General features: G+C 31.2%; 2 protein-coding genes across 3 annotated transcripts; both read left to right on the top strand.

The window, feature by feature from the left end:
- The first annotated feature begins 1,208 nt into the window (after positions 1-1,208).
- Positions 1,209-6,788, top strand: LOC120078514 (magnesium transporter MRS2-I-like). The gene is made up of 11 exons (XM_039032785.1): positions 1,209-1,726; positions 1,845-1,874; positions 2,551-2,695; positions 2,789-2,910; positions 3,745-3,819; positions 4,571-4,789; positions 4,888-4,932; positions 5,074-5,118; positions 5,265-5,294; positions 6,122-6,241; positions 6,340-6,788. The coding sequence occupies exons 1-11, from the start codon at positions 1,445-1,447 to the stop codon at positions 6,424-6,426; spliced, it is 1,200 nt and encodes a 399-aa protein (XP_038888713.1). The 5' UTR covers positions 1,209-1,444; the 3' UTR covers positions 6,427-6,788.
- A 13,054-nt stretch (positions 6,789-19,842) lies between these two features.
- On the top strand, positions 19,843-24,608 carry LOC120078472 (E3 ubiquitin protein ligase DRIP2-like). Of its 2 annotated transcripts, none has more exons than XM_039032740.1 (7): positions 19,843-20,423; positions 21,398-21,497; positions 22,083-22,419; positions 22,552-22,994; positions 23,096-23,146; positions 23,693-23,777; positions 23,911-24,608. In XM_039032740.1, the coding sequence occupies exons 1-7, from the start codon at positions 20,240-20,242 to the stop codon at positions 24,082-24,084; spliced, it is 1,374 nt and encodes a 457-aa protein (XP_038888668.1). In that variant the 5' UTR covers positions 19,843-20,239; the 3' UTR covers positions 24,085-24,608. The 2 variants fall into 2 exon arrangements, with proteins under 2 accessions (XP_038888668.1, XP_038888669.1); XM_039032741.1 differs by having other exon boundaries at positions 19,844-20,423; positions 23,705-23,777.
- Positions 24,609-27,391: the final 2,783 nt, after the last annotated feature.

Genomic DNA, 27,391 nt, shown 5'->3' with positions numbered 1-27,391 from the left:
TTTATAAAAGTAAGTAAATATAAAGTTAAAATACTATTTTGGTCAATGTAATTTTAATTCTCCAATTTTTATTCTTATACTTCTAATAAAATTAAAATTTAGTCATTCCATTTTTTTTTATCGAAGTTAGTTAAATAATAATTAATAATTTTCATGTAAAAAAATACACTATATGAATATATTTTCACAATTTAAAAAAGTTGCTCATAAAGAAAAAGTTGTACGAGAAAAATCAATTTGAAACTAAATATGAAGACTAATTCTAAGATTTATTAAAAGTAAAAAGACTAAAATTGAAAAATTGAAAGTAAATAGACCAAAATAAAACAATACCTAAAATATAAGGACCAAAATAATATTTTAACTGTACTTATATTATATTTACATTAATGACATTCAACGACTTATTTCAACATTTTATAGATTTTCTTACGATATAAAGAAAAATTTGATTCACCTCTCATATCGAATACAAATATTTAGGTTAAAAATCATTTTTCATCCCTAAACTTTCATAAAAATAACAAGTTAGCCCATGAACTGTAGTTTGTAAGGATTTAGTCTTTATACTTTCGATTTTGTAACAATTTAGTCCTCGAACTTTATCGTGGTTATTGTATTTTTAAATTTGTAATAATTTAATCCCTAACGTAAACAATTATCAAAATTAGATGTCAATTTTAATTATTTTATAATATATACTTTACATTTTATAAAAATACCGAGTCTCTAGTTAGTTTATTGGTTTATTTATGAACGAAAACTCATTAAATCTTAACATTAATTTTTAAAATAGGGGCTAAATTGTTACAAATTTTAAATACAATGACTAAATTATTATATAGTAAAGTTAAATGATTAAATTGTTACAAAATTGAAAATTGAGAGACTAAATCGTAATAATCAAAAGTTTAAAAACTAAATGGTTACTTTTATCAAAGTTTATTTACTAAAAATATCTTTTAACCAAAAATTTAACGACGTAAATTTAGTACCATGATCAGTGGAGAGTTTTTAGGGGCCGACAGAAGTATATAACTGAAACGACAAGTCGGAAGGTAATGAGTAACGATAAGATAGCGTCCCGCCGTCCCCTTCCCATCTGTCGATCACCGAAACAAAAGGCGTGAAGACACGCGCTTTTGTCGCGAGTGGGAAAAAACACTGCAACAGTAATTCCGGTTCTGAAATACTTTGCCCCCACTCTCCAGTGAAAGCCCATGCAAGCAACAAACAACCAAATCCCATTTCCCCTTCAACTTTTCCCCAATCTTCTGTTTCTTGATCTTGTTTTTTCTCCTCAAATTCTTCATCGAATTGAATCAATCACGCTTCAAAATCACCAAAAATTTCCAGCTTCTTCTTCCATTTTTGTTTTTGTTTAGGCATTGGTAGAAGAAGAAGAGCAAAAAATGTTGGTGGGATCGAAATCTTAGCTTCAGAGATGGCTGGAAATGGATTTGTAATCCCTGTGGAATCTCAGGTTGGTTCGGTGAAGAAGAAGAAGAAGAAGCAGACGACGACGAAGAAGAAGAAGAATACTGCAATTTCCAGGAGCTGGGTTTCGTTGGACCGTGAAGGTAGAAGTACGATTTTGGATGTGGATAAGTATGCGATTATGCAAAGAGTTCAGATCAATGCGAGAGATCTTCGGCTTCTCGATCCTCTGTTGTCGTATCCTTCCACTATCCTGGGTAGAGAAAGAGTGATTGTTCTCAATTTGGAGGTAAAGTTCTGAAGAATGGAGATTACTTCTTCTACTGAAATTCCGCCGATCTAATTTGTATTTGTTTGTGTTATTTTACTGATTTTCTTTTTGGAGGTTGCTTTGGGATTTGGTCCAGCACATCAAGTCAATTATCACTGCGGACGAGGTAATACTTTGTTTTATCCTTTTTCTTGACTAATTTATTGTCTAGTGATTAAGATTCTCTTTAATTAGTTGCTTTGTTTGTGTTTGGTATATTTAGGCTAATTTTGGTTTTGTTCTGTTTATCTTATGATGGGGTTTTTTAAGACAAACAAAAGTTCAAAGTTCGAACCCCTTTTTTGGGGTTTTAATAGTGCTTAAAAGGGTTTGAAGTTGACTTTGTTAATGGAAGTATTTATGTGTCTAGACTGTTCAAAGGATGCATCACATTGACAAAAAGTTATATGTTTGACAAACCAGAATGTAAGAAACCATCATACCTAGTGGTAAAAAGAGAGACATAATCTCAATAAATGGCTAGGTCAAGGGTTCAATCCACGGTAGTCACCTACTTAGGAATTAATTTCCTATAAGTTTTCTTGGCACTCAAATGTTGTAGGGTCAAATGGATTGTCCCGTGAGATCAGTTGAGGTGCACATAAGTTGATCTAGACACTTACGGATATAAAAAAAAAAAGGCAAACCAAAATGTAAGAGCGAAGAGTTGGAATAAGACTTCAAACTCCTTTTCCTAGGTCCAATTTTCACTATGCTATTTGTCTTTGTGCAATAAGGAAGATTGATTTTGATTTTTTTTTTTTTTTTTTTTTTTTTTTTTTTTTTTTTTTTTGTGAGTGTAGGTGTTACTTAGAGATCCAATGGATGAAAATGTAGTTCCAATTGTTGAAGAACTGCAGAGACGGTTGCCTTCCACAAATTCCCTATACCAAGGACAAGGGGAAGAAGAAGAGCCTTCTACCACCCAAAATGAGTTGGCTGAAAACGGTACATCATCATCGTTGCTTGAAGAATTTGTGCTCTTCAATATAGTAGTTTGATATTCCTTTTTTGGCTTCTAAGTTTTGGTATTCAATGCAGAATTTCCATTTGAATTCCGTGCTTTAGAGGTGGCGCTTGAAGCAATTTGTAGTTGTCTTGATGCACGCACAAGGGAATTAGAGACTGATACATATCCTGCTTTAGATGAGCTGACCTCCAAGGTGAAGTTTTGCTTAATTCTGCTCCTTCAGTGTTATCCATTTAGTGGATCCATTCTTGAAAGTACAACTTTTTATTGCTTAAGCTTAAGTTATACCAATGAAAACAGAGGTAAGATTTTACGGATCTATAATATACGGCCTTCTTTCTTTTATTAGTTTAAAAAAGCATTGGTGTTCTTGAATTTCTTTGTTTTTTTTCGAACTTCCTGATTCATCTGAAGTTCTCCAGACTTGATGATTAATTGGAAGCATTTAGTTTATTAGTTGATTTGATGAATAAATTTCCAGAATTAATGTACTTTCATTTTTTATTTAGATTTATTTCCATTAAAGGAAACAGGATTTTTTCATCAAGATAACTATCTTTGAGGGGTTTTTATGTGTATAATCATTCATACCATCTTATTTTTCTCTAGTAAAGACTTGAAAGGTGAATATTAAAGATTAAACGAAGGTTGATCTCTCTACTAGAAAGCCGATGTGGTAAAAACATATATTATTATTATTATATGATTGTATTCTTTCATTTGGAGATCCTATTTTAGTTTTATAATTATGTATGGGACATGGGTAAAGGAACATGGCATTCATTTAATCAAATTCAATGCAAACTTTCTGGTAATGTTTCATAAATGCTTATGCGTGAATAATTGGGTTGCGAACAATGTTCTTTTACTGGTAAAGCCGTATAATAGAAAGGATTATTTTTAAAGTGAATGTTTACTTCCCCCCATCAAGTGTTTGATCTAAGTTAGGAACCAGTTTAATGTCTTTACCTGTTTGACCATTTCCCATTCTTCTTCTGAATCAAAGAAATTTTACATTTGTATGCAGATTAGCAGTCTTAACTTGGACCGAGTGCGCAAACTGAAGAGTGCAATGACAAGGCTGACAAATCGGGTGCAAAAGGTAGTTAATTTTCTGTGCCGTCTATAGAATGAGGCTATGAGCCTAATTTGCTTTCACTGCTCTTGGATCTTCAACTAATATGCCCTTTCAATAACAAATGTTTACAACATAAGGAGATACAAGCTAACAGCAAAGAGAAGTTGTGTTGCTTGGGTACGAGTTCGATACTACTCCAGGATGGTATATAGGTTGGAACATCATGGTATTTTGTTGGGTACAAATTTGATACTGCTTTCAATTTTCAGGATAAGGAGACTATAATTCATAAAGTAGGGGAGCAGTTTTTTATTGCATTTTTTTGTTATCTAGTGTTCCATATTCTGTATCTTCAATTAAACTGTCTGTCTACAAGCCCCTGCTATCCAAGCTATATTGATTCGGATCATCCAGTAAACGCCATTTTGCAATTCATCTTTCTCCTTGCAAATAATATCGGACTGCCACATTTTTATACGTTCCTGTTGCTGCTCATTTAATTCTAGTTTGGTAGAGACAAAACGAGCTGGAAAGCAGTGCAATATATGATCATTCTTGACATAAATATGAGCCAACTAGTCCCCTCGAAAACCACGTCCTCACCAAAGAACCACTTGGATGGTTCAATTCTTTGGCGTGGGTGCGTTGATCCCTCACCTATTGGCTTGTCAAAAAACAGGATATGTAAAGATAACTAATAGTAGCCAACTGATGCCTTTTTCTCATCCAATTTCATTGTCTTCGTGGTGATGATATTATACCGTTCTCATTCCAGGTTAGGGATGAACTTGAACAACTTCTGGATGATGACGATGACATGGCAGAACTTTACTTGTCACGGAAAGTAGCTGGCACCCCTGAAAGTGGCTCCGGGACTCCAATTTGGTTTCTTGCTTCTCCTAAGGACTATTCAAAGATGTCTAAAACAAGTAGAGCAAGTGCGATTACCACTCGAGGAGAGAATGATGTTGAGGAACTAGAAATGCTACTCGAGGTATAAGCAATGTCATTAAGAACATAATATAACATCTTTATTTACGGAGATTCAAGTAAATTAAGATCTAGTTGAGCTTTATTTTGAATATTCTGCAGGCCTACTTTATGCAAATTGAAAGTACATTAAACAAATTAATCACGGTATGTATGACTTCAGAATTGTGTTTGCTAATTGCTATAATTGCTTCTTTCTGTTCTTATTTGATATTTTGTATATGAAACTTTCTGATTATGTGCGATTTTTTTATCATATATTTTGAAATCATCGTCTCCCCTTACCAGTTGCGGGAGTATATCGATGACACAGAGGATTACATCAATATTCAGGTAAATCATCCTACATGGTTGCTATTTAAAGCTCTCTAATGCCATTAATATTATTTCCTTGTAATTTTTACTCAATATTATTAGCAATGTTGAAAATTACAATGTACTTTTGTTTCTATATCAAATGTTCTGCTCATCTGTTGCAGCTTGACAATCACAGGAATCAACTGATTCAGGTACTCTTTCTGAAGCCGAAATGAATCCTTTTCTTATTTCTTCATATTTTCCTCTTTTCTTTTTTGGGTAAAATACCTTTTTATTCCTTAGGTTTTGGGTTTAGATTTCATTTGGTCCTTAGATTTCAAAATATTACACTTCTAGTCCTTAAGTTTTGAGTTTGATTTTAATTTAGTATCAGAGTTTCAAAATACTATAATTTTACCTTTGATGTTTAAGTTTTATTTCAATTTGGTCCTTAGGTTTCAAGATTCACACTATTAGCCTCAATTTTTCAGTAAATACTTACTCTAGTCTTGTGCATGTCGTTAATGCCTATTAATTAATTTAAAAATAATTATAAAGTGAAAAATTTAAAATTAATTTTAATAGTGGTGAAAAAATAGTGAAACCTAATTAATTCTTTAAAATTAATTAAAAACTTTAACACTAAATATCGAAAAGAGTACTTAGAAAAAAAAAAAAATGTAAAAGTGTCAATCTTGAAATCTAGAGGCCAAATCGAAACAAAACTAAAATATCAAAGGTAAAATTGTAACATTTTGCAAGACAAAATCAAAATCAAATTCAAAACTTAATAACTAAAAATTATAACATTTTGAAACTTAGGGACCAAATAAAAACTAGACTCAAAATTGATGGATCGAAAAGTTTTCTTTTTTAGACTTCTGTCTCTTTTGCTTAAAATCTTGCATCTTTTGGCTATTAAAGTGGCCAGATTTTTCACATGATTGATTTCTGGCCACAACAAATTCATATCCAAGTCCAAGAAAACTATATCATGGTTTTGTTTTTTATTCTCAGAATGTAATGTTCTATGTGGCAGCTAGAACTCTTTTTGAGCTCTGGGACTGTTTGTTTATCTATTTATTCTTTAGTGACTGCAATATTTGGAATGAATATCCCATATACCTGGAAGGAAGATCATGAACATGTATTCAAATGGGTAAGTATTTTTGGTAAAATTAATTGGAAAATCATATCAGGTCTAATTCTTTTTGATAGTCTAATGCCTTGTTGATCTCTTACTTTCCATGAATTTAGGTGGTCATCCTGACAGGAATTGTTTGTGCAACCATTTATGTGTCCCTAAGCTCGTATGCGCGATACAAAGGTCTCGTTGGATCTTGAACGTTACACTTGTAAAATGTTTCCACGGTTTCGAGAAATTATTATTAACTCGAACCGAAATGATTCTTGAAGTCTGTCGGGAAGGACAAACATAAGGAAGGTAATGTCAAGTTATGGTTGAATCAAGTGATCTTCTAGACATGGAGTGTCTTTTTTGACGGCTTATCATTTTTTTCCTCTATGGTTTTATAAGTTAATTAGGGAAAAGGGGTGGTTTTCAAACTATTTAGGAAAAATGGGTCGAAATTTTATCTTTATTGGAATGCGTCGGTTGAACGGACGCATTTTAGAATATTTTAATAATATGTTGACCAGACGCATTCAGTTAATTAAATAAAAAAAAGTTAATTAGACAATGTCAACACCAAACCGTAATTTATTTATAATCTTCTCCACATTTCTCTCCCAAAATCTGACAGCTATCTCAATTTTTACCATCTTTCTCATCTTATTCATATTATCACTATCTTTCATATTACTACTAGGTAAGTTAATATATTTTTGTTATTTAATCAAAAATTAAATTTTCCATGATTTTGTATTGATTTTTTAATATTATCCTTTTCTTTATCGTGGTTAATTTTATAAAGAATTAAACTTCCTATTGTAAATTTTATGTTATAAGAATTAATTAAAAATCTTATCGTTAATTTTAGGGATGAATTAAAAATTGTTGAGCGATTGAATAGATTTTTTTTTTTTAATTTAATGAGTAAAGAGATGTATTCAATTCGATTTTTGAGATGCATTCAGTTGGACCGATCAACAAATCATTAAAAATTTGCATAATGTGTTGTCGAATAGACACATTCTAGTAAAGACAAGATTTCACCCCTTTTTCCTAAATGATTTGAAAACCATCCATTTTTCCTAATTAACTTCTAAAACCACTCCAATTTTCCAATTAACCCATTATTAGTGGTAGTAATTAGACTTCCAAATAATAAAATTTTAACCTTCAAATTTATGCAATTGTTACCATTTTTACAATTATGTAAGTACTAAGTATGAGAGTCTAATTTTAGCATTTGTATAAGTTTTGAGGACTCAATTTTTTTCCACTAAAAGTTTGAGGGTATAATTACAACGATCACCATGATTTAAGGGTGGCTTTTGCAAACTGCCCTTATTGGGCATTGATGGTAGTAGTATTATGCACAACTTACACAAAACCGTAAATTTTAGAAGAATTTGAAGGGAGAGAGTTAAGAATATAGCAATCAAATCTAAAGTATCAGTAAGATATAACACAATGGAAAAGAATTTGCAGATCTAGCAACATTTAGATCCAGCTTTCGGAGTTTATCAGTGATAATTATATCACTGATAGGAATCTATCAACGATAGAGTCCATCATAGATAAATTTTACTATATTTGTAATTATTTTTTATACATTTTATTATTAGTCTTAAAAGTGTTATATCAACATTTAGATCCAACTTTCGGAGTTTCTCAGTAATAAATATATCACTAATAAAAGTCTATCAACGATAGTCATATATAAATTTTACTATATTTATAATTCTTTTTTATACATTTAATTAGTAGTCTTAAAAGTACTACTAATTGTAATTAATCGAATTTTAAAATAACAATGGTAAAATGGGATATGAACTAACCTTTATTTTTTTAAAAAAATGTGATTATAAAATATTTAATTGTTTCTAATATAACAATTGATCCTTTGATGGAATATATATACGTTCGATTTGGTTTAAAATATTCTACTAAATTTTAATTACCGGATATTAATGAGTAGAAAAACTCCAAAAATAGCTTTAAACCTTTAAATATATCACTTCAAGGACAGTTTTTTTTTCCCTTCCTTTTTTTCTTTTTTTTTTTGGGAACAGGACAAAATTCTTAGCAATGCCTCCTAAGTTTCTAATATTACCTTTTATTTGTCCTTTGTGTTCATCAAGCCCAAAATTTAAAATTTGAATATTTCATTGGCAGTTACCTACCGTACGAAGCAGGGGAGCCCCCATTTATGGTGAAGTTCTTATTGCATCCCATTAAAATTTGACATATATATATAAAAAATAATAATAATGATTTAAAAAGTATATTTTTTTATATATAAAAGGGGCATTTTAAATAAAAAATATTTAAAAATATTTATAATTTATTGCAAAAAGTTCCCAAAGTATCCATACTTTTGAACTTTTTACTATAAAATGTAGATATTTTTAGGATTTTTTTTATTTACAGGAATTTTTCAGAGACTTTTTAAATATAAAAAGAGAGTATGGAATTTAGGTACAACTAATATAGCTCATATCTCTAACTCACTGAAAGCAATTTCTTTGTAACATTATTACAAAATAGTCAACTTATTTACAAATATTATAAACCCGATGATAATTGATATGCATGTCTTTCCTTGATGTCAAAGGTTTGATCAATATTTTATACTTTTACCTTCAAATATATATATTATATATATTTGCAAAGGTATTGAATTAAATATTCCTAAATGCTCACTTTAGTCATTAGCATTAACTTTTAGTTAATTAATTTAAAATAATTATGAAGCAAAAATTTTAAATTAATTTTAACCTTGATAAAAATTAGTGAAAACTAATTGATTTTAATTCTTTCGATATTTTTAATTAATTAATACACGTTGATATAAAGGACAAAAGGTGAGCATTTAATGAATATTGAAAATGTAAATCTTGAAATCCTAGTAAAAAACTTGAAAGAAAACCAAAATTTAGAGTAAAATGTAATGTTTTGAAATCTATATCTAAGTTAAAACTAAATTCAAAACCTATGACAAAAAGATGGAACAAATAAAATAATGGAAAATTGTAATAAACAACAAATTTAGTCAAAATATCTAATAATATAGCACTTTATAAAACTAATTAAATATATGATAAATTGTAATCGGTTAGGTTTAAAAAAATTTATAAATTACAAATTTGCTCTTCCTTTCTTTCTTCTTTCTTCTTTTCTTATCTTTTCTTTCTTCCTTCTTCCACATGGTCTAAGTTTCCTTCTTTCTTCTTCTTTTTCTTCTTTTTTTTTTTTTCCCAATTCCCTCTTAGTTCTCTAATTTTTTTTTATCTCAACACGTGTGAGATCGAGGGAGAGAGGTTTGTGAAGAGAGAGAAAATAAGAGTTGGGACGAGCAAAGATACTATATGACAAAACGGTATTGGAGTGCCGGCGATGAGCAGTGGATGGCGTGTGCAAAGAGACTGTCCGTTCGACCACCGACGACAATACCATTTGTAGAGGGAGAGAGATTGATTGAGGGGATGAAGAGAAGAAATGTTGAAATTTTGAGTATGACCTAGGACTGATAATATGTTTTTGGGATATAAGAATATTGATAAATAACTGTTGATGTCAGTGATAGAAGTTGTTATTGATAGAAAGACACCAACGATAGATGCTATTACTGATAACAAATATTTGTGGAAGGATGTGAAAAAAGTTATAAGCTATAGAAGCTCTCACTGATAACATGATATAGATATCTTATAGAATGTTATCATGATAGAGGTTATGTTTAAAAAAAAAAAAAAAATGTTGTCACTAATAGCATGTTATTAGTGCTATAAGATATCATTGATATCATCGATGACCACAATTTTGAAATCAACAATGAAACAAGGTGGAAAATTTTTGTTGTTTATAATTTCTAAAAGAAAAAATTATAACAAACATCAAAAGTTACTAGAAATAGCATATTTCTCAAATCGAAAGCTATCACTAATAACAACTTCATCGATAGCAGTTATCAATGATAGCAACTGATAGCACATTTCTCAAATCGAAAGCTAACACTGATAGCAGCTATCAGTGGCTATTAGTGATAGCTTCCAATTTGAAAAAGTCAGAAAAAGCGTACGAAACAGTAGTTGGACATAAACTTTTTAGTCTTTTACCAACTTTTATTCTATATTTGTAATTATTTTTCCCTTATTCTATAAATTCTAATATTTGTAGGCTAATAGCTATCTATGCAAGCAACTCTAAAATAATGATAAATATAGGTTCCAAGATGGAGTTGAATATGATGGAAGGTAGGTTGGGCCCATCTACCACAACTTATCTGTTATTGGATAACAAAAGATTAAAAAATGTAGAGTTAGAAAAAATATATATCAATCTTTGTACGAAAAGGATAAGCCAAAGTTGCATTCTAGTTTATAAAATAATAATCCCTCTTCTAGGATGTTGCCCTTTGCTTCTTTATCCTATTAGATTATTAGTTTTTTTTATTATTTATTATTTTTTTTATTTTTAAGGGATGATTCAATCTGCATTGTGCTAATGTTCGATGTCCTAATTTTTTAAAACAATAAATACATATCTATTACTTATATTGCATACCACTTAGATCGCGCTCGTTATTTTCTCTGTTTCTCTCTCTCATGTTCCTTCCTTCTTTACTCCCTCTCTCTCAAGCATTGGCCATCATTTGACCATTCATCAAATGAATGTTCACGATTGCGCTTTAAGCCACTGATCGATCGTTCATCACTTGGTTTGATAAATTGTTGCACACGTGCTTCTATCCACCTTCCAACATTTATCACAAGCTCGAAGATCTAAGGGAGAAACACAAAAATTTGCTCTAATTTCAATGTTTAAAGTGGATAAAGAGAAATAAGAGTGTGGAATTCCAAGGGAGGAGTATGAGGGAGAGAGACCGAAAAAGCAGGTGAGCACGGTCTAAGTGTTATGTGACGTAAGCAAATGGTTAGTATTCATTGTTTTCAAAATTTGGATGAATCATATTTGTGCAATGTGAATTGGGTCATATGTATAAAATCCTCTTAGATTATCCCAACATTGAAAGGAAACTAAAATAAGTAGCTTTGATAGAAACAAACATAACTCAACTGGTATATAGTATGTGTTAGTGATCAAGATGTCTTGTTTGAATTCTTCTACCCCTGTCATACAAAGAAAAAACAATAATATCTAGCTTTATTTTTTTTTTTAATGAAAAAAGGGTATTAATTTTTTGTTAAACTATAAGTTTAGTGATATTTGTTTTTATTTGGTTTTGAACTTAAAAAGATACCTCATGTTTTGTATTTATTTGATTTTTCAATTGAAAAAAATATTTAATTTTGTGTTTAATAAGTTCTTACAATTTTAATATTATGTCTAATATATTTTTACCTCTTTGACATTTTATTTAAAATTTACCGACCTAATAAGTACTAAGTTAAAAATTTAGAATCATATGAAATACTAAATTTAGTTTTATATCAAATAGATTTTTAATTTTCCTTTTTTTTTTTTTAGAAAATGAGTGTTTCAAAGATTTATTAGATACAAAATTAAAAGTTCAATGATTTATTTAATATAACAATTGTAGGGATGAGAATTGAATCTCTTGTTAGCATAAATTCTTTATATCTATATTGAATAGATAAATCCTAGGATCATTCATGTCAAATTGTCAAGAATAACTAACCGGATTCCATTGTAAATTGATGATAGCTTCAAGATGATGATGAATGACTATGATCTTCCTCAACCAAAACTCTGAATGCCCTTAGTGGGATCTCTCTCTAGATGGGATTCAAGAAAGACTGCTTATTGTTTTGGTATATATTGGGGACCATAGCCCTAAGGTCTCTCTTCATATACTAGTTCAATTAGGGTTCCCATTAAACCCTAATTAACTAGAATGAGCTTCTACCCATTAAGTCCATACTTAATTAGGAATCTAGGGCCTTAATTAATTAGATCACATAATAGGACCCAATCTAATAAAATAACCTAATGCGATAAATTATTAATCCACATACATAGCCCATACTTTAATTAAACATATTATTATTTATGTCTAATAATCTCCCACTTGGGCTATGTCTATGTACCAAATATAATTAAATCACATAAACCTTAAGCGTGCATAAACAGGTTATTTCAATAATAAGAATTCTCAATCTGGTCCATCTCCTGTATTAGCATGGAATCAAAGGTGGCTTTCGTCACTACCCTTGTAACTAAACCTTTCTTGATCACAATTTCAATACATTCAATGACATAGATCAAGTATGGATAGATAGCATGGAAACTGCATGCAAAGTGAACTGGATAATGCTTGTTTCTAACTAGTCCAAATTCCTTAATGAGATCATTAAAAAAAAAAAAAACTTTATGCTAAACTGCATGCATGATAAACAAGTTCAGATAATAAAACATAAACCATCAACTTTATTCATATAAGAAAATAAACAAAATAAGGTCAAAAAAACATCCTCAATAACAAACTCCTACTAAACCATGGAATCAGAAAAGTGACTAACACCCATGTAAGCAACATGCTCATGAAAAACTTTAGGTGGTAAACCTTTAGTCAATGGATCTGCCACCATAGAGTTTGTTCCTATGTGTTCTATCGAAATTTGATCATTCTGAACTCTTTCTTTAACAACCAGAAACTTCACGTCTACATGCTTGACTTTGTATTACTTCTTGTTGTTATTGGAATACATCACTGCCGACTTTATTGTCACAAATAATTTTAGTGGTCTTTCTATGCAACCACTATTCGCAGCCTAGTGACAAAATTTCGCAACCATATTCCATGATTGGATGCCTCATAACATGCTATAAACTCCGCAACCATGGTAGAAGAAGCCATAAGTATTTATTTAATACTTTTCCAGGATACAACTTCTCCAGCCAACATGAAGATATAGCCTGAAGTGGATCGCAAAGTGTCTTGACATCCAGCATAATCAGAATCAGAATACCCAATGATCTCCAAACTTCTGATCTCCAATAAGTGAGCATATAATCTTTTGTTCTCTGTAAATACCTCATCACCCGTTTGGCTGCTTTCCAATGATCCATCCTCAGGTTACTCAAATATCTGCCTAACACTCCAACTATGAACGCAATATCTGGACGCGTACATACTTGGGCATACATTAGACTTCCAATGGCCGATGCATAGGGAACCTTCTGCATCTTCTTAGTCTCGAGTGTAGTCTTAGGGCATTGACCTAAATGAAATTTATCACCTTTAGTGATCGGGGTATCTCCCGGCGCACAATCTTTCATGCCAAATCTACTCAAGATCTTTTCAATGTAGTTTTTTTGTGACAATCTTAAAATACCTTGAGAACGATCTCGCAGTATTTCAATTCCTAATACAAAAGAAACATCACCAAGATCCTTCATCTCAAAATTTCTTTTGAGAAATCTCTTAATGTCATGCAATAAACCTATATCATTACTGGTTATGAGTATGTCATCGACATATAATACCAGAAAGATAAATTTACTCCCACTGAACTTGTGATATACATAATCTTCCACAATGCTCACCTCAAAACCAAATGAAGTTATCACTTCATGGAATTTGTGATACCATTGACGAGAGGCTTGCTTGAGACCATAGATGGATTTCTTTAATTTGCACACTATAGACTTTGAATTACCAGATACAAAGTTTTCTAGTTGCACCATATAAATCGTCTCATCAATGTTCCCATTGAGAAACGTAGTTTTTACATCCATCTGGTGTAGCTCTGAATCAAAGTGAGCTACCAGTGCCTTGATTACCCTAAAAGAGTCTTTCGATGAAACCAGAGAGAAAGTCTCTTCGTAATCAATGCCTTCCTTTTGAGTAAAACCCTTTGCAACAAGACGAGCTTTGTATCTTTCGATATTGCCATGTGAATCCCTTTTGGTTTTAAATATCTATTTACAACCTATGGGTTTCACTCCTGATGGCAGTTCGACAAGTTCCCAAATGTCATTGTCTTTCATGGATTTTATTTCCTCTTTCATAGAACTTATCCACTTTTGAGAGTTAGAACTTTGTAAAGCTTGTTGGAAGTTGATTGGATCATCTTCCATTACGCCTACATCGTCCTGATATTCTTGAAGAAACACAATATAATCATCTGGAATTGCACTTCTTCTCTCTCTAGTAGATCTTCTTAATGGCACTTCTTGAGGTAGTTGAGTTTGAACTTCAGGTTCAACAACGAGGACTTCAATGTTGTCTTGTTCTATAATTGGTTCAATAATGAAGTCAGGAATTGAAGCCTGAACATCATTTATAATAAAATGAGGAAAATAAATCAATTCCTCTTCAAAGACAACTTTCCTTATGTTATCTTTCCCCCCAAATTCAACATCCTCAAGGAATCTAGCATTTCCTGTCTCAAACAATGATCTAGAAGTGGGATCATAAAACTTGAAACCTCGAGAGTGCTCAGAATACCCAACAAAATACCAGCTAATAGTTCTTGAATCCAATTTTCTTTCATTAGGCCTATAAGGCCTAACCTCAGCTGAACAACCCCATATATGAAGATGCCTAATACTAGGCTTCATTCCTGTCCACAGCTCATAAGGAGTTTTAACTACTACTTTACTAGGTACCCTATTAAGGATATATGTTGCAGTCTTTAGTGCCTCACCCCAGAGGGATTCTGGTAGAGAAGAATGACTAATCATACTTCTTACCATATTCTTAAGTGTTCTATTTCGCCTCTCCGCTACACCATTCATGCTAGGTTTGCCCGGCATAGTGTATTGCGAGACGATTCCACATTCCTCTAGGTATTTGCCAAAGGGCCCTAGACGTTGTTCACCTGATCCATCATATCTACTGTAATATTCACCATCACGATCAGATTTGACAACCTTAATTTTCTTTCTAAGTTGAAGTTCAACTTCAGCTTTGAAAGACTGGAAAACGTCCAAAGATTGAGACTTCTCATGAATTAAATATAGGTACCCATATCTTGAATAGTCGTCTATGAACGTAATAAAATATTGTTGTCCATTCCAAGAGGTCGTAGGGAATGGACCACAAATGTCTGTATGTATTAGTTCTAAGACGTCTGAGTATCTGTTTAGGCACTAATTTTCTCATGTTTGTCTATTTTCCCTTAATACATTCCACACAAACGTTGAAGTTACTTAAATCAAAGGAATCAAGAAATTCCATCATGACACAAGTTCTCTGAATCCTCTGTTTACGAGATGTAACCCAAACGCTTGTGCCATAACATAGCAAAATCTCATTTAAATTTTTATGCTTTGTACCAACATGAATAGATAACAGGATTTGTTTAAATGAAACAAAAAGAAATCAAGCCATATATAGATTATCAATTAAAGAACCAGCTACCAATAAGCTTAGAATCTTGAAAAAGACTAACTTTATTATTTCCAAAAGAACAAGAAAAACCAAATTTGTCCAAACTGGAAATAGAAACTAAATTCCGTCTAAATGACGGTATAACAAAAGTCTCATTCAGATCCAAATAACAACTAGTTTTTAAAAGTAATCTAAAATTTCTAATAGCTTCAACTGATACTGCTTTTCCATCGCCCACATAGATGAATCTTTCAGCATCACTTGGCGGCTGGCTCATAGGCAACCTTGCAATGATATACTTATGTGAGTAGTAGCACCACAATCTACCCACCAAGTATCTGTAGGTACAGAAGCTAAATTAACTTCAGAACAAACCAAAGTAAGAAGTTTACCCTTCTTTACACGCCACTTGGTATACTTGGGACAATCTTTCTTGAAGTGACCTTTCTTTTTGCAGAAAAAACAAGGATTTTCAGTAGCTTGTTTCTTATTTTTATTCTGCTGAGATGTCTCTTCTACAGCATCCACAATTCTCATTTTCTTCTTATCACGAGAGCCTATTGCCAAATGAGCACTTTCAGTCCTTTCTCTCTTAATCCTATCTTCTTCTTGCACACATTGTGAGATAAGCTCATTAATACTCCATTTATCCTTCTAAGTATTATAGCTTATCTTAAACTGAGTGAATTGTGCATTAAGAGAGATAAGTACCAAATGCACGAGTAAATTTTCATTTATCTCGTGCCTTTAATTTACCTGCAAAATTGGACATTTTCATAATGTACTCCCTTATGTTTCCATTGCCCTTATACCTTATAGAAGTTAAAGAAGTCAAAAGACTACTTGCTTCCCCTTTCTCATTTTTAGCAAAATATTTCTTAATTTGAGCAAAGAAATTATTGGCATTTTCACTTTCCGTGATTGAGCCCCGAAAAGACTCTGGAATGAAGTGCCTAATGATCATCAGACACATATGATTTGACCGTTCCCACTTCTCTATATTAGCCGTATTTGGCTGTTCCTCAGTAGAAGTAGGTTTATCGGTCCTTAATGCAAGGTCCAAATCCATATATCCAATAAGTATCTCTAGAAATTTCTTTCCAAATCTTAAAGTTCGATCTATTCAACTTGGGGATTGAACTTAGATTTCCAGATATTTGAGTAAGACCAACTGAAACAATAAACAACAAAACATATGCCCACAATTAAAACATAACAAAATAATTTCACATATGTGGTGGGCCCCTTTAACAAGATACCTCGCACAATATTGATGTCCAACCTTTGGGCAAAAAACACCAACTGTAAATGGTACTCTCAACATAGTAAACAAAGTGCTGACAATTAACTCTGTAAAAAAAAAAAAAAATAGTCTTTCTTTGGACTGACTACTTTTCACATGAGCAATCCTTATAATTGCCACATACTCATTACCACATGCATTCCCACAATTTGGCCAAATAATTATCTTCCTTTGGGCCGATAATTATCCGCATAAATTCATGAATATGCACATCTTATATTTCATAATTAAAACGATCTAGATAATAGAGGTTACTTTGGTAACATATTATTTTTTATCAATTCAATCTAAAATATAAGATACAATAATATAATAATATTATTGTACAAAAATTAAAGGAGGAAGAACACCAAATAGTCTTTTACAAAATTCACTTAATAATTGCATACACATAATACAACTAAAGTAACATAAACATGTGAATATCACAAAAACAATCAAATTGTAGATTTTAATTCACATACTTATCAATCAAGAACTAAGAACCCTTTTCAAGAATTTCACCAAGTTATTAATCATTAAAACTTAGAAACGCGGGCAAGAAGTTCAATCAGCAATTAATCCAAATAGTTGACAAATTCAATATTATCAAACTATTAAAAAATAAATTCACTAAATTCAATCCGCTTTTTTTAACCTTAAAAAAACCACCAGTGTTCAAAATTAGCAATCACAATTCAGTTTTTTTTTTATTTAAAAAAACTCATATTTATCAATTAAGTATTAACATAACTTTTCGGTTAAAAAAAAGAAAAAAAAAACAGCGACAACATTAACTTTTTCATTATTAATCAAATTTAAAACCGAACTCATAAAGTCATCCATTAAGAATTAAAGAAAAAAAACTGATATTAAAACCAACAAGACTTTAATTGGTAATTGACCGATACCTTCGCCCAACAGCAACTCCAGTTAGTCATTAATCGAAAGTCTTAATGGGTAAAAGTTGCAGCAACTAAAGACCTAACTCCTTCGATCGGTCTTGAACTTTTTTTCTAGTGAATTTCATCACATTGGTGGACTTTTGTCAAGAATGTTGAACTGAACATCCTTAATTTTGACAATAATAGAACTAAGGCTTTAGGAAACCACGTTCAATCAAAATAATCAACAAAAAAAAAAAAATCACTTTAATCCACCACTAACACATCATTCATAATTGGTGATGGGTATGTCAAATACCACAGACAAAAATATGGGTTGCAAGAACACATTTTGCCAAAGAAAAAAATGACCATCGAGATTTCCATCCTACCATCGATGAGTTTACAACGCTGCTATAATAAGCCGACCATTTTTTTAAAAAAAAAATCTTTAAATTCTTTAACGAAACCAAAATTTAATCAACAATGCCAATGGAAAATGCATAAACTAACAATCCAACATGAAATTCATGCTCTAATACCACTTGTTAACATAAATTCTTTATATCTATATTGAATAGATAAACTCTAGGATCATTCATGTCAAATTGTCAAGAATAACATACTAGATTCCATTACAAAATTGATGATAGCTTCAAGATGATGATGGATGACTATGGTCTTTCTCAACCAAAACTCCGAATGCCCTTAGTGGCATCTCTCTATATGGGATTCAAGAAAGACGGCTTATTGTTTTGGTATATATTGGGGACCATAGCCCTAAGGTCTCTCTTTATATACTAGTTCAATTAGGGTTCCCATTAAACCCTAATTAACTAAGAATGAGCTTCTACCATTAAGTCCATACTCAATTAGGAATCTAGGGTCTTAATTAATTAGATCACATAATAGGGCCCAATCTAATAAAATAACTCAATGTGATAAATTATTAATCCACATACATAGCCTATACTTTAATTAAACATATTATTATTTAAATATGTCTAACACCTCTAATTTTGAAGAAATGACTGCATATCAATTATCTCGGAGATAAACTCACGTTGACACATAAATAAATCATTTACCTAAGTATTAATTAATTATCGTAATATATATATATATATATAGATTGATTGATTGATTGCAATAACCAATCTGCATGTTTTGATTTTTGCTTATATTTACAATTATTTTATTAGCTATTATTTTTTGTAATATTTTTTAAAATCTAAATTATGGTAAATTTCTAGATGTTAAACTTGTATTTCATTTTTATGAATGTCACAAGAATATGATTTTCATATACAACTCGAATGGTGTAAATTAAACATTCTTGATTAAATTTAGTTTCAACTCATCAAGAAAAATCATAGGTGTTATTGTTTTTAGGATTGAAAGCATTGAAGAAGAATACAAGCATTTCAAAGTTAAATGTCCTATCTATTTCACTTTTAAAATCGTAGGTTCGAATTTTCACTCTTATATCTTAATATTTTATTTACAAATGTGGTAGTTTTTATAGGATTTAATGACATTAAAAGCACATATAACTAGTCAAGTCGAATATAGTTCAATGGTTAAAGCATCAATTATCATCACAAAGGTTGATAGTTTGATTCTTACTAGTTCCATCAATGATAATAATTTGATGTAGTATCCACCGAGCTTTAACGTTTTGTTTATGTCACAAACCACTTGTCAATGCTTTTTTTTAAAGCGGTGAATACAAATACGAGTGAGAGAGCAAGAAAAAATACAAGTAAAAGAGAGTGAAGAAGGAAGAATCCTAATATATAATAGTACTATTGTATTGAATTAATTGAACACGAACATGAAAAAGTGATACAAACATTCTTATTTTCAAAATATTGGTCAAAGGACGTTTTGATGGCATAGTTGTATTTTGAGCATTGAAGTGTGCGTCTTTTATACTCTCTTTTATATCGTCTTTCTTTCGTTGCGCATTTTAATACACTGCGCACCCTCGGCGCATGTTATCTTCAATCCTGATCTGCTTTAGTTGACTCTCTTTCTCTCTCTGTTTCTAATTCTCTCTGTAATAATTCCTTTTTCTTTTTCTTTTGTATTTCTCTTCTTTTTTTTTTTTCCCTTTTTCCTCTTTCGAATTTAAACGTGAAAAACAGAATTAAATCCATTTTTTCTTTTCGTTCCTTCATGCTCCTTTTCTACGAAGAGAAACCAAACAAACAAACAAAGTCTCTTATATCTTTTTTTTTCTTTTTTCTTTTTTCATTTCATTTCATCGATTCCAGATCAATCATCTTCAATCTCTTCAATTCCATCAAACCCCACGTCTAATTCCTTCTAATTTCTCATACCCATTTCCAAAATCTTGCTATTAAACACAATCACACTCACACTCACCCCCATTTTCTTTCCCATTTTTCCCATCTCCAAATGCTTCATCTTTCTTCTTCTCATCTCTTGATTCCCTCTTTTCACTGGCTTTCCCTTCTTTGATTCTTTTGTTTCTGAGTCCAATCTCAAATGGGTTTTTGAGATAATGAACGTAAATTTCTCTTATGAACAAATGTTCAACAGGGCATGCAGAGTTGAGGTACGTGGTTGAGGTTTTTGATTCTTTTTGGGGTATGGCGAATCGGGTTGTTAAAGTGAAGAGGGAAGCCATTGCAGCATGCATAACTTGCCCACTTTGTAATAAGCTCTTGAAAGAAGCTACTACCATTTCTGAATGTCTTCATACTTGTGAGTTATTTTTGCTTCATTTTGGGGTCTTTCTTGATTTCTCTTCTTTTAGGTTCTTTTCATTTTGATTCTTCAATTTTATTGCCTTCTGTTTTGTATTCTGTCTTTATTTTTCCTTTGGTTTGACTCTTTTTGATCCAGGCTAGTTTGTGTGTACTTTGAAGCCATTTATGGTAGTTTTCCATCTTTGATATCGAACCCCTTTTTTTTGTGTGTGTTTAGATTAATTTCTGTTGACCCTTTTGTTAATTATCGACAAAAAAATGCTTTTCATGAAAGAAAGTTCTTCATTTGGGTTAGTACTGTTTCATTTTTTTTAGTACATATTCTTCATGGCTTTTGAGTATGTCTGGAATTTCACTCGTATATGAACTCAGAGTTGCTGTGGATTTGATTTGATTTATGTGTGTCAATTGATCGTATTGATTTGTTTGAAAGTATAATAGTACAGTTTGTGTATTGTGAAAGGTCTTGCTTTTCTAGTGATTGAGCTGAGCAACTTTTTCAGTAGAAGACTTTTGAGTATTTGCATAACTATCAATAACATCTCTACATTTATTATACGAAATCGTGTATAGCTTGGCATAACGAATTCGAATCAAGTTTAAGAGTTGACTTCCTTATGAAACTACATATTTTGAATGTTCCCTGCCTGTCAATTTTATCTATAAAGCAGAAGTCACTAAATTAATAACCTTTTTTTGTTAGTGTATATTGTATGGAAGTAATTACAAATTTTTAGGGAAAGGACTAAACTTTTTTCATGAACTGTTAAACATCCTATTTATTTACCTTTATTAAACACTTTAGCTTGCCAATTAAGATTGTGATAGATGACGTATATGTAACGAACAGGAATAGTTTTAGTTTCTTTTTCCTGGTCAAAATTAGTCTAATGAATGGCATTGACTTAATTAACCATTTGTTCACTGTGAAAGTAGTTTATATTGACAACCTAGTGTCAAATTTTCCAGTTTGCAGAAAGTGCATATCTGATAAGATTTCCGATGAGGAACTAGAAAACTGTCCAGTATGTAATATTGACCTCGGGTGCGTCCCACTGGAGAAATTAAGGTAAGATTTATACTACATAATGCCACTGCCTCTTGATGACTCCCTTCCTTGTCTTTATTTGCGATTGTAGTTGCTCATAACTGGGAATGCTGATCTTTGAGTGTGCTGTTTTGTTGCTGATTTCTGGTGATTCAATATGCATATAAAATTTAATTGCCTACATTTACATATGACAACAAGACCTTTTCAATTGTTTTTGTGCTTTTTCACCCTTGGATTATTTGGATCCAATATATGGTTCCTTGGTTTTAAACAACATATTCATTCCATAACATGGTTGGTTTTACTGTAGTGCATGATTTTAATTAATCAAATAAGCATTTTAGCACAGCCATAACTCATTTTTGTGCTTGTTATTAGTTACAATTTGCCTGTTGTCATTTTGGCCGAATGAGATCAAAAGCTACAAACTACCATTGCCTATTCAAATATCAGTACTCTCCATCTTCAGTTTACGTGCATTTGTTTGCTACAATGTTACTATGAGTTATTCATTGTTTTTACATTTTCATATGCTTGTGATATAAAGTCTTTGGTAAGAATTCAGCACTTGTTGAGCATTTATCTTGAGAATATAATCACCAGGCCAGACCACAATCTAGAAGATTTAAGGGCCAAGATTTTCCCTAGTAAAAGGAGAAAAGTCAAGACACCCGAAGTTGCTCCTGTTATACTACCACCAGTTAGAAGAAAGGAAAGATCACTTTCCTCATTGGTGGTCAATAGTCCTAGAGTGTCAAGTCATGCTACTGCAACTGGAAGAAGAACAGCAGCTGCTGCGGCAAGAATTGCTTCTATTTTACGAACACCAAGAGTCTCTTCTGAGAAGCGAGTGAAGAAAGAGGATGATTCCGTGGATGACCATTCAGAGAGCTCAAGTTCTCTCGAGACATCAGACAAATTCAATCAGAATAAAAGGCCGGTAAAGACAACCAACTTATTTCCTTTTTTCCCCCTGCTTCCCCTGTGTTCCAACTCAATGTTATTTTTTTCCCAATAGGAGTATTTTTTTTTTTATTAGTAATATTTTGGCTTAATGTTGGACTTACTGCAGGATTCCAGTCCTACCAAGTCTACCATGCCTTTGCGAAATAAAGAAGCCGAAAATGGTGTTAACTCAGTGGAAGGGAACTTGGATATCTGGAAACCTCTAAATTTCTTAGTTGAAGTTGCAAATAGGAGTAAATGTTCCAAATCTAGTTCACAAGGATTTGAAACTAAAGTTGAGCCTGCAGAAGTCGATGGAAGTGAAGCTCAGGCCAGCAAATCTAGAAATAGGGAAGGCAAACGCAAGCAAAAACGTGAGAATGGAAAAACTAGAGCGGACCCAGTATCTCCAGAAACTGAAAAACCTAAGAAACTTCGTAGGGTCCACCAGAAAAGGGAATCTTTTTATGGGGACTCCAGCCTTACACCCCAGGTTGTGTTAGATGCCTCTAGTGCTCGGCATGAAATAAGAGCTGGTCCAATTTGGCTTTCACTCATAGCTTCTGATCAGTGAGATAAATCTTTGTTCCCTACAATATGCGCTATATAAGACTAAACAATTTTTAATAAGAAGTCTTCATGCCTCTACTTACACTGATTTTTGTTTTCAGGGAAGGAGATATATCGTTGCCGCAAATTCCTGCTAAGTATTTGAGAATAAAGTAAGCTCCACTTATGACTTGTTCGATAGAGATAGCCCCTACCTTATCCTTATCTTAGATGTCAAGTAATTTGATTATATATAATACTAAGGTATGCATGAGCATCTTTCATTCCTGTTTTCAAATTTTCCAGAATAGATTTTTTCAGGCTAACTAAATATTCGAGCGGTATAAAAATTTCTTCATGACTTTTGTGCATGGTTATTATTTCTGGAAGAGAATAGTTTTTCTCTTGTTTCTTAGACCAGGAAGGAGCCTCAATCGACACTTTTGCTTGCACACATTGCTTAAAGTCTCTCAATGCTAATGATCATAGGAAAATTGATATCGTCGCTCTGCACATTTGGGTTTGTAAAAATACCATTGTTGATACTTAAAACCATGCTAATTTCTTTTCTCGTTGCTCCTGCACGTTTGGGTTTGTAAAAATACCATTGTTGATACTTAAACCATGCTAATTTCTTCGCTCGTCGCTCTGTGCATTTGAGTTTGTAAAAACACCATTGTTGACTAGGAGTTCAAGGTATATATTGTTATATTTTTTAGTTTTGGTCACAGGGATAGAAACTTGCCAGTATCATTTGTCCAGAAGTACCTTATGAGAAAGCTGGATCTCCCAAGTGAATCAGAGGTGAAAGAAACTCATCTTCTTTAGTTTAGTTGAAAGTCTAATCCAAGAGCCTTTCCTTTCTCCTACTTGAGTATTCATATTTATGCTATAGTGTTCATTTTATGGCTTAAGATTGAGGATTTATATTTTGCAGGTTGAAGTCAAGTGTATGGGACATCCAGTAGTCCCCACTCTGGATTTGCATAGTTTAGTTGATTTGTGGCTACAAACAGCCTCAACTTCCGAAAAAATCCCGGCATCGATTGGCTCGTCGGCGGAGGATTTCATTATGGTTCTTTACTATGCTAGAAAGATCATAGTTTCTTGACCTTCAATTTCCTTCATATACATTAATCTGCATCGAAGGGTCTTCACGCAGTTCGCCCTCTGCCTGTCATCTCTTCGGTAGCCTCGCCATGATTCTTGATCAGAGCAAACCGATGCAAAGCCAGTGAAAAGGCCCCGAAATGTTTCTCGAGTATATACCTGATTCCGGGTGCTCAGTTTAAATGACTGCATCAATCCCAGTTGCTCAAAAGCTTCTTAGATTTAAGATTTTGTAATATTTGGAGATAATGATAGAACATTTTAGAGTAAGCTAACAGCTATTATGGGAGTACCATAATACACACTTGAAATTCTTTATACACCCACATCATTAAATAAAGCCAACGACAATCTCCTTTATTTAAAATTAACCATGTGGTGTGGGTGTAATGAAATATTTTAAATGTGTGTTTTGTTTAGGAACTCCCTCAGCAGCTGCTTTTACTTTGTTAAAATATGTACTTGAACAATACCAAATTATCCTCATTATTCTAATAAAGTTTCATATCTCTCTCCACTGATTAATTATCATTAGCCCAAAGTTACCATGTTTCTTCAAATCTGCATCTGATGGCCTCTAAGCATTAGGATATATCAAAATTTTAATTTTATTGGATGTATAAAAGGATATACAGATAAAATATCATAACTTACTATACATATATATTATTTAATTTTTTTTTTTTTCTTTGGAAAAAATCAATTTTGGCCACAAATTTGTAAGGTTTGGACCCTAATTTTCAATTTCATTAATTTGACCATAAACTATGCGTCTTGTAATTCTAACATTCTAATAAGTTTTTACTCTTAAGTATCTTCTTATGCTTTTAATGAATTATAAATCGTGTGAGGTTGATAAATTGACCATTTTTCTTATTGGAAACCAACATTCGAGTTTGAGGTTTTTTTTTTTTTTTTTTGGTAATTTATGGATTTTGGAAATTTTATTCGATTATTAATGTGTGCATTAGTCAAACTAACTTTCGTCCAAGATTTTATTTTATTAAAATTAATGAGTTATGAAGATTTTTACTGTAATTTTTTTGCATTAAAATTAGTTTGTAAATTACTAGAAATTGAGCCATAAATTACAATACTTATGTAAGTTTAGGGTCAAAATTGATGAAACTAAAAGTTCATAATACAAATTGATAATTAATAATTGATAATGTATGTATGTATGTATGTATATATAAAGAGCATAAGGTTGAGAGAGTGCTTGGCCCATAATAAATACGCCCTTGATAACACTTAGAGATAATAATCAACTGTATATCAACATTTTTTAAAGAATTGCAAATATAGCAAAATCTATCATTAATAGATTCCTACCAGTGATATGGTCTTTCACTGATAGATTCCTACTAGTAATATATATGCTATATCGCTAATAAACTTCGAAAGCAAAATTTAAATTTTGTTATATCTACAAATTCTTTTGCATTACGTTATATCTACAAATACTTTAGACTCAATTGCTATATTTGCAATAGCTTCATGTTTCAATCCTCAATACAAAGTAGGGGAATTGGACCATATGACACATTTTAAGGTTTGATTTTAAAAAATGACAAAATAACAAATAATAAGATTTATGGCAACTCACGTGATATGCCCATGACCACAAATTTTCAAATCCCCATTTTATCCTTATTTGGTTCGTAACTTTTGTTATTGATCAAACTACAAATACATGTTAAGTGTAGAATTATAAACCATGACAGAATTCCATATATAGGGTAATTGTTGACTCCTTAGTTCTCTTTCCCTCTAATCATTTGAAAAAAAAATAATAATAATAATAATCGTCGTCTCAAAAACAATTGTCCTTCCTAATTTCCCTCACCTAATTAACATTTTAATGCAGATTTTAGTATTAATTTAAATTCTATTTAATCATTCTTTGAATTTAATCTCACTTGAACTAAATATTCATATTTTTCTAACAAAATTATATTTTAAATATCCATATATTATCAAATTTCATTTTATCAAACCACGTTTTTTCAAATGTTTGAATTGTTTTTCATTATTTTATACATATTCTCAATAAATTAACTGGATATTTTTCCATATTTTTTAAGGTTTAAATTGTTTTGTATATGTTATTAGATTCAACTGCACATATTTTATATTTAGTCACTATTTTTATCTCATTTTATCTCATATTATATTATTATATTACCATTATTAACGTTTTGAAATACATCTTTTGCTATTTTACATTTCATTATCTAAAAAATATGTATTTGGTATTGATGCATAAATAAGATTGAATTTACAATTTTTTTTCTTCCTACTTTCAATGATTTTACCAAACAATTCTATCCATTGATCCATCGATTTTCTTATTTCCTCTTCATCTATTCTTGTATGACGATTCAATCTTCTTTTACTTCATTATTATAATCAGCTTTCTTCTTTTTTCAACAAAAGAAGATGAAATCTTGTTCATAAGAGAATTAGAGTTAGACACTACAATAAATCGAAACTTCCATAGCTGCGTTGGATTTGGACACTAGAGAATCGGACTGATGATTTATGTGGTGGTTGACTACTCTTTATTGTATATGTGAATCTTTCAAATACATTATATTTGAATAATAATTTAGTAGAAACACATCCTTCTCTCCAACCTTTTGAGAATATTATTATCAAATTTGGTTTATCTAACTATTTTTTTTTAAAATTGGTTTAACTTTTTGTTATTAGATTTAGTTTTGCCTAAATCTTTTTTCATTTGTTTAAATATGTTAGCAGATTCAAAATGTAATATGAAGTTAAACGTATTTCTAGTTCGTTTTCAGTGGGCTCTGAAAATTAACCAATATACATTTTCACATACTGTGTAATTATAACATGAAGATATGAGATTAACTAATCTACATTGATACATACAACATAATTGTAATATGAAGTTATGCGATTTTGATCATCATTTTTCGCATTTCTTGATTTAATTTAAAGATTCTCCTTGATTTTTCTTCAAAAAGATCCATTTGAATCTATCTTTAGTTGTCAGATTCTATTTTATTTTATTCTTTTTTTTAAAATTTTTTTTATACGTTTTGTTAGCATATTCATGTTTTTTTTTTTTTTTTTTTTATGTTATTACTATTTATATAGTTTATACTTTTTAAAATGTAATATAGTGATATAACTATATATCATTGTTATATAAAACATATTTATATACTTGTTTATTATTTTAATAAGATTTATTTTCCATTGTTTCATTTTTTTAAAAAGAAAACCCAACCCTCATTTTCAAGTTCAAATATATTCATAATTTTTTTGTGGAAAATAAA

The sequence above is a fragment of the Benincasa hispida genome, chromosome 5 (assembly GCF_009727055.1).
Source record: "Benincasa hispida cultivar B227 chromosome 5, ASM972705v1, whole genome shotgun sequence".
Taxonomy (NCBI): domain Eukaryota; kingdom Viridiplantae; phylum Streptophyta; class Magnoliopsida; order Cucurbitales; family Cucurbitaceae; genus Benincasa; species Benincasa hispida.
The sequence above is the reverse complement of the archived record's forward strand: the minus strand, read 5'-3'. Positions and strand labels throughout refer to the sequence as shown.